This window comes from Triticum urartu, chromosome 2 (genome assembly GCF_003073215.2).
Source record: "Triticum urartu cultivar G1812 chromosome 2, Tu2.1, whole genome shotgun sequence".
NCBI lineage: Eukaryota > Viridiplantae > Streptophyta > Magnoliopsida > Poales > Poaceae > Triticum > Triticum urartu.
The window spans coordinates 741330574-741337749 of record NC_053023.1 but is presented as its reverse complement, the minus strand read 5'-3'; the positions used below and the strand labels follow the sequence as shown (position 1 = coordinate 741337749).

The 7176-nt window shown below is 47.6% G+C and overlaps 1 protein-coding gene across 1 annotated transcript; it reads left to right on the top strand.

The window, feature by feature from the left end:
• The first annotated feature begins 911 nt into the window (after positions 1-911).
• Positions 912-6258, top strand: LOC125540391. The gene has a single exon (XM_048704006.1). The coding sequence runs from the start codon at positions 1026-1028 to the stop codon at positions 5946-5948; it is 4923 nt and encodes a 1640-aa protein (XP_048559963.1). The 5' UTR covers positions 912-1025; the 3' UTR covers positions 5949-6258.
• The last annotated feature ends 918 nt before the right edge of the window (positions 6259-7176 follow it).

Below are 7176 nucleotides of genomic sequence, written 5' to 3'. Positions count from 1 at the left end.
CAGTGGTAGGGTGGCGTAGCGCTGATGCACCCAGGTCGACTACCGCTTGGAGGAAGAACCAAATACTATCCCCTTCCAAACGACCAAGGTTTAAACGAAATCAAGGTCTGGACTCTGGAGTTGTCGACAACTTCATCACACGAAAGGGACCATATATGACGTATCCATCCAGAAGACCAAAGATGACACGAGAACCTACCAACTGTGGTTGCTTGCAGAACTATGGGTTCTTTTCTAACTTCATCAGCACAATTTAACTGTGGTCCATCTCAGAAACATCTTCTGCAAGGGTTACCAAAGACCCTTTACTTTGGTAGTAGCAGCACTGATGCACCCTGGCCTGCTCCTGCTTGGAGCTAATTCTTGAAGTATATCTCACCCGTTTGCTTCTCTTCCCTAATAAAAATACCTTTTTTTTGCGGGGATAATAAAAATACCCTTGCCTGCATTTTAAAACAAAACATTCATTAGAATGTGAAAAATGTTGAGCACTTCATCCTGCTTGCAACTGATTTGGAAAGACCATGTTGCACCGTGTAATGCCATCCCGTCTATTACACTACTCCAGTCAATCAAAGATGAAATGGGAAATCGTGATGAAGGATCTGCATGCAGCCCGCTGAAAAGTAAAGAAATGACAGAAAAGAAAAAGAAGAAGCTGAGTAATGGGTTCATGGTCTTCCTGGAAGAGTAGGAAAATCGTGGTCCCCAGGTCCCCTGCCCTCATACATTCATCATGAAGGCTCATGCTAAAAGAAGTAAAGAATGTAGAGAAAGGAAAAGAAGAAGCTGCCTTAAGTGGCGTGGGTACCAGGTAGAATAGAGGAACAGATCCTTTTGTTAGCTGCCCACGGCACACACACACACAGATAGGCATTTGCATCGAATTGCATGCAAGGCCACACACCACACAGACGCATGAACGCATGCTAGGTGCTAGCCTGGCTTGCTTCTGCTAAACCAAACAAACTCTTGAAACACCGTCACACAGACCAGGCCGCCGCCGGCGGCGGAGGGATTGATCCATGGCGGAGCTGGCGTCGGGCGCCGTGGGGACGCTGCTGGGCGTGATCAGCCACGAGGCGCTTAGGCTCGGGCGCGTCCGGCACGACGTGCAGTTCATCCAGGAGGAGATGGAGAGCATGGGCAGCTTCCTGGCGAACCTCTCCGGGAACAGCCGCGAGCACGACGAGCAGGTCCGCACCTGGATGAACCAAGTCCGGATCCTTGCCAATGACTGCAACAACTGCATCGACCTCTACCTCTACCGCGGGGACCCAGCGCTCCACCTGCCCAAGGAAGGCCCCGGCCGCTACCTCCGGTGGGCTCCTTGGCTGGTGCGCAAGCTGCTCGCACAGCATCGCGCCGCCGGCCAACTGAGGGAACTCAAGGACCGGGCACAAGACATCGGCAACCGCCGAATGAGATATGGTGTCGAGGTCAAAACGGAGTCATCATCTTCCGGGGCTGGGCTCACGGAGCCATTGTTGTTGCCGGCACCACAAGACCATGAAGACGAAGCAGACATGGACAACGACCAAGATGGGGCTGATCCACTCAAGGTGGCCTTGTCCATGACTAGCATGAGGATGGACAAGGAAGACTTCTTTCAAAGGAGGCTAGATCAATGGATCGGATTGGTGGTGCAAGTGAGGGCGGAGGCGGCGGAGAAACACATAAAGTCGAATGTGGCGGAATCAAGGAAACTGGCAGCCGAATCAAAACCATTACTGCCTTCCATCGCCTTTGTGGTAACGGATAATGAGGACGCCAACGCCAACGCTCATGCTCTTGGGAGTAAAGCCCTGGAGGTGGCAAGAGCCTATTTTGAGAAGGCAGAGGACATCCAAGATAAGGTTGTCCCGCCGGAGATGAAGCATGCGGGTGCCCTTACGCGTGAAGATAAGGCGGTGCCACCCAAGATTAAGGATGTCGGCGCCCTTGCGCATGAAGATAAGGGTGTGCCACCAGAGATCAAGAATGTCGGTGGCCTTGCGCGTGAAGATAAGGCTATGCCACTGGAGACCAAGGATGCCGGTGCTCTTGCGTGTGAAGACAAGGCTATGCCACAGGAGATCAAGGATGCCAGCCCAGTTGTGCCACCGGAGATCAAGGATGCCAGCCCAGTTGTGTCACCGGAGACCAAGGACAACGGTGCCCTTGTGCATGAAGATATTGTGGTGCCACCGGTGGTCAAGGATGCCAACGCCCTTGTGCATGAAGACAAGGCCATTCCATCGGAGACAAGGGAAGACGGTGCCCTTACGCATAAAGACAAGGCCGTGCCACCAAAGATCAAGGACGCCGATGCTCTTGTGGATGAAGATAAGGTGGTTGTGCCACCGGAGACCAAGCACATCGGCGCTATTCGCACGAAGATAAGGCGAAAACCAATGAGGCTCTTGTGCATGAAGATAAGGCGGTTGTGCCACCGGAGACCAAGGACGCCGGTGGTGCTGCCGGAGACCAAGGATGCCAGCGCCTTTGTGAATGAAGATAAGCCTGTGCCACAAGAGAACAGGGACGCCAGTGGTGCCCTTGTGCACGGAGATACGGCGGTGCCGCCGGAGACAAAGGGCACTGGCGCTCTTGAACACAAAGATATGCCCGCTGTGCCACCGGAGACCAGTGACGCTAACAACGCTCTTATGCACAAAGATAAGGTAGCTGTACAGGACACTGGATATGTTGTCATCTTGGTCGACGTCCCTGAGGTGCACTATGATTTTATAACACTACGACCCCACAAGATTCTCTGCTACATCATGGCTGAGCTCAAGCGGCAGCAAGGCACAAAACAAGATCCTCCTAAAACAAGATGGGGCACTTACAAATACACAAGGGACACAATCCGTGATATCAAGCAACAGATAGATAAAATGAAGGCCGACAGCAAGATAAATGACATCAAAATTTGCACTCTTGAGGATGGTATGAAGGAGCTGCCGGACCGGCAAAAATTGCGCAAGGACGGAATAGATTTGGAAAAAGAAATCTTGGGTAAAAACTTGGGCCAACTCCTCTGGTTGCTCATCTACCAGTCAACTACTACTGCTGCATCAGAAAAAGACAAAAAGAACAAATCCATGGTAGCAGAATTGTATGGTGCCATCATCAAGCAAACAGCCAAGAAGCTTAAATGGAAAATAGAAGGCGGCTCAAGCTCAGAGCAGCTGGAGGACCCCGAATATGAAGACATCCTGTCAACGGTGTTCCCAAGGTCGATCAATACCACCATCACCGCTGGCAATAGTCCTCTTGGCACATCGGTTGATGATGAAATCAAAGAAATGGTCAGAGGGGTTAAAGAAATGCTGCACGAGTTACGGGAATTAGAAAAATCTGCCAAGAACCTAGAGGTGATCCCGGAAGATAATTTTGATGAAACCAGACAGCAGAAGAAGGACGAAATCATAACGGAGATTAGGAACCGTCTCAAGATCAAAATGATGGCGCAAAAGATTAAAGAATGTTTGAGAGGTGATGATCAAAGGATTCTGGTCATCCTAAAAGTTTATGACAAGTATATACCCCAATGGGAGGAGACCAGAAACACTTTGAGACCCCGAGGACTGGGGTGGTGCCCCATCGCTGGTGCTGTGATCGTGGCCACAAAGACCACTCAACAGGACACCAAGCAATATTTTGGCTGTCAAGAGCTGGAGCCTATAGAATATTCTCTTGTTGGCCTCTACCTTGATACTGTGCTCCAGAATACAGGCCAGCATATGAATGATCAACCCAGCCGCCAGGTTCTACGCGACATCTTGTGTAAGTGTGAGCCACATGAATTCTGCATGAAGATCTTTGCTCATGCATTGTACACCAAACCCAAGAGGAGCAGTGGAGAGCTGAGCAAGTTGAATAGCACCTTGCCTGCCGGTGCCACACAAAAATCATTGCCCAGTATGATGTTCAAGTTCTCTTACAGGGATCTGCCTAAAGAGTACAGGTCTTGTTTGTTGTACCTCGCTATCTTCCCTGGAGGAAAAATCATCAGACGGTCAACCTTGGTGGGACGATGGGTTGCAGAAGGGCTGATAACCACCAAAGATTGGCGCTGGTCCTCTTCAGTGGATGAAGCCGAGAAATGTTTTGATACGCTCATTGCCCGGTGCTTTGTTTGTCCTGCTGGCATTGATGCTACTGGAAAGGTCAAGAGCTGCACTGTGCATAAGCTAGTTTATGGATTCATCACCAAGATCGCCATGAAGCAGCGCATTCTGGAGACAAGGCTGTCACATCACTTGGCTCGGCACTTCTCCATTTTCAGTGATGTCCGTCTCCGCAGCTCTGAAACAATTGAGAATTTCTTGAAAAATTCATCTCAGTTCTCCAAGCTCAAGGTGCTAGATCTAGAAGGCTGTGATTGCTTCCCGCGGAACCAGCACTACCTGAGTCACATATGCAGGAATATACTGATGCTCAAGTATCTCAGCCTAAGGGGAACCGGTGTTACCAGGCTGCCCAGTGCAATCAACAATCTACATGAGCTGGAGGTATTGGATATCCGGGACACCGAGATTCATGCGTCTGCAACAAGACATGTCCTGCTTCAAAAGCTGAAACGTTTCTTGGCTGGCCAAAAGCTGAAGCGTGTCTTGGCTGGTCATGTCGATTCAAGTCAGAGCAGTCCTAGTGACTCCCCCAGTGTCCAGATGCCTGAGATCAACAAAATGGAGTGTGTGGAGGTACCGTGCAATGTCAAGCCCAAGAATCGTTGGAACCGTCTATTGTCTGGTCATGTTGATTCAAGTCCTGCTGACTTCTCCAGTGTGCAGATCCCTGAGAAGATTGAAAAAATGGTGGGTGTGGAGGTATTGTCCAACGTTAAGCCAAAGAATGAACAAGATTTGAAAGATATTGGAGGTCTGAATGAGCTGAAGAAGCTCGGTGTGGCTATCAACAAGGAGAGTGACCTCAAGTCATTGCTTAATGCAATCAGTGACCTCCTAAACCAGTCCCTCCGTTATCTGTCAATTACTCTTGACATAAATATATACAAGGTCCCTCCATCAGAGCTGAGTCTGAAACAAAACTGCCCTGATGTTCTTGAGAGACTAAGTATAAATGAAAGCACTAGCACACAAAAGGGGCAACTTCTTAAGATATTGGTTGGAAATGGAAATCAACTTGCCAAGGTGACTCTGACTGGTACCTTCTTGAGCCAGGAAGATCTGAACACCCTTGCCAAGCTTGAAAACTTACACTGTATCAAGCTTCGACACAATAAGTACGATGAGAGCAAGCTCACTTTCAACAATGGTGAATTCAAAAATCTCAAGAATTTTCTTGTTGAGGGAAACAACATGACTGAAATCACATTTGATGATGGAGCTGCTAGTAACCTTGAGAAGATTGTTCTGTCCTCCACCAACATAGTCTCTATCAGTGGAGTTGGCTACCTTAAAAAATTGGAGGAGCTCGAACTGTACGACATCAAGAACAAGGGCATATTGCATTCATTAGTTGTCAATGCCAAACACATAACCAGGCTGACTCTTCGTGATACATTGCTGGAACAAGGTGATCTGGAAATCCTCGCCCGCAAACGGAAGATGCGCTACCTAGCACTCTTCGGGAAGTTTTACAATGGCAGTCAGCTTATCTTCAACAAAGATGAATTCCAAAAGCTCAACTTTCTTATTGTCGGCTCCTCTTACATCACCGAGTTAAGCTTCACCGGCGGGTCTCCTAATCTTGAGAAGATCGTCTGGTCATTCAAGAATATTGTTTCTCTGTCTGGAATCGACAAACTTCCTGCACTGAAGGAGCTGGAGTTGAATGGTGACAGTGTCCCTAATGATGTTGAACAAGTCATAAAAAAACTAAAGAATAGGCTTGAGTACAAACACAAGGATAAGCCAAAAAAACAAGAAGAAAAACAAGGTGGTCCTGCAAGATGCCCATCCTTGTGGAAGGCGAAGGATTGGTGCTGGAGGAACTGAAGGCTTTCCCATTACTTCTTCCGTTCATCACCAATTCCTGCCATGGTATGTGGTTGTGTGTGCTCATGTGGTTTGCCATTGTGTGTTTCCGTCTACTGAGTGTGCATTTGTGTTCTGCTTGTGCCGAGTGATTTGAATGGTGTGGGTGTATCGAGTTACTTGTCCTGACCTGCATGTGTGGCTTGTGATTGTGGTTGAGCAAAATGGTTGCGTGTATGCTCATAGGTATGGATTTGTGTGGTTTTCCTCTGGACAATATGGTTCCATGTAATAAGTGCGATGCTTGTACGCACATTGGACTTGTTATTAATATATATACCGTTGTGTGCTATATCATGTGCTTGGGTTCTGCAATGACCTACTGGTGTATGTCATATATGTATACATAACAACGCAGCTACTAGCAGCTGTAATATCAGCAGCAGTTAATTATTGCCCTTGGAAGTGGAGTTTTATGCAGATCAGAGGTTTCTCAGATATTTGTCCATCTCCTTCCTAGCTAGTGTGGTACTGAAACAGCACATCGTTTCATGTAAGTCATCACTGATCTAATGACAAATAGCAAGGTCGGTAAATTTATTGGCCAAATAAACAAAAGTTTCATAGGCTAAATTTCAGTAGAGTCCTCTTGACAGAATTTAGTAACAGGCTCACACATGACCAGACCTATGTTCAGTGCGCAAAAATTTCCTAAAACTGTTCATAGAGAGATGCGAGCTTACTGCAGCAGTACCTACGCATTCAGAATTTACTACTGAACCAAGGCTATTTTTGTCAGATCTTCTTGTGAGAGGGCTCCACTCCCCTTCAGTTCCTCTAATGTCAGAAATAGCCAAGTTATTACGGCTAGCTTAATAAGTGCCTTCCAGATTTCTTTTTTCAGAAAACCGATGGAACTCCACTGTCACCGGATTTTTTCTACTGTGAAATCTGTTAGTTCCCAGATCAAAACATGAAGTAGCTAGCTTAGGAAAATAAGGACAGAGACGATGGTTTTGGTGCTGCCCAAATTCGCAGCTTTTCAATCTCGTTTCCTTTGCTTTATATATGGCTCAATGAACCGACCTCACGTCCAACACAGCCTCCTAACTTGCCCAACACGACGTGACCCAGATCACAAGTCAATCTGGTTTAGGACTCTACTTAACTCCTAGAGATTGGATGGAAAACGACTAAGGAATCACCTTATACTTCGGCTATCCTGTACAGACTCGACGAACTCGATTCA

Coding starts and splice junctions, on each gene's coding strand:
- LOC125540391 (XM_048704006.1), top strand. CDS start 1,026: ATGGCGGAGCTGGCGTCGGGCGCCGTGGGGACGCTGCTGGGCGTGATC.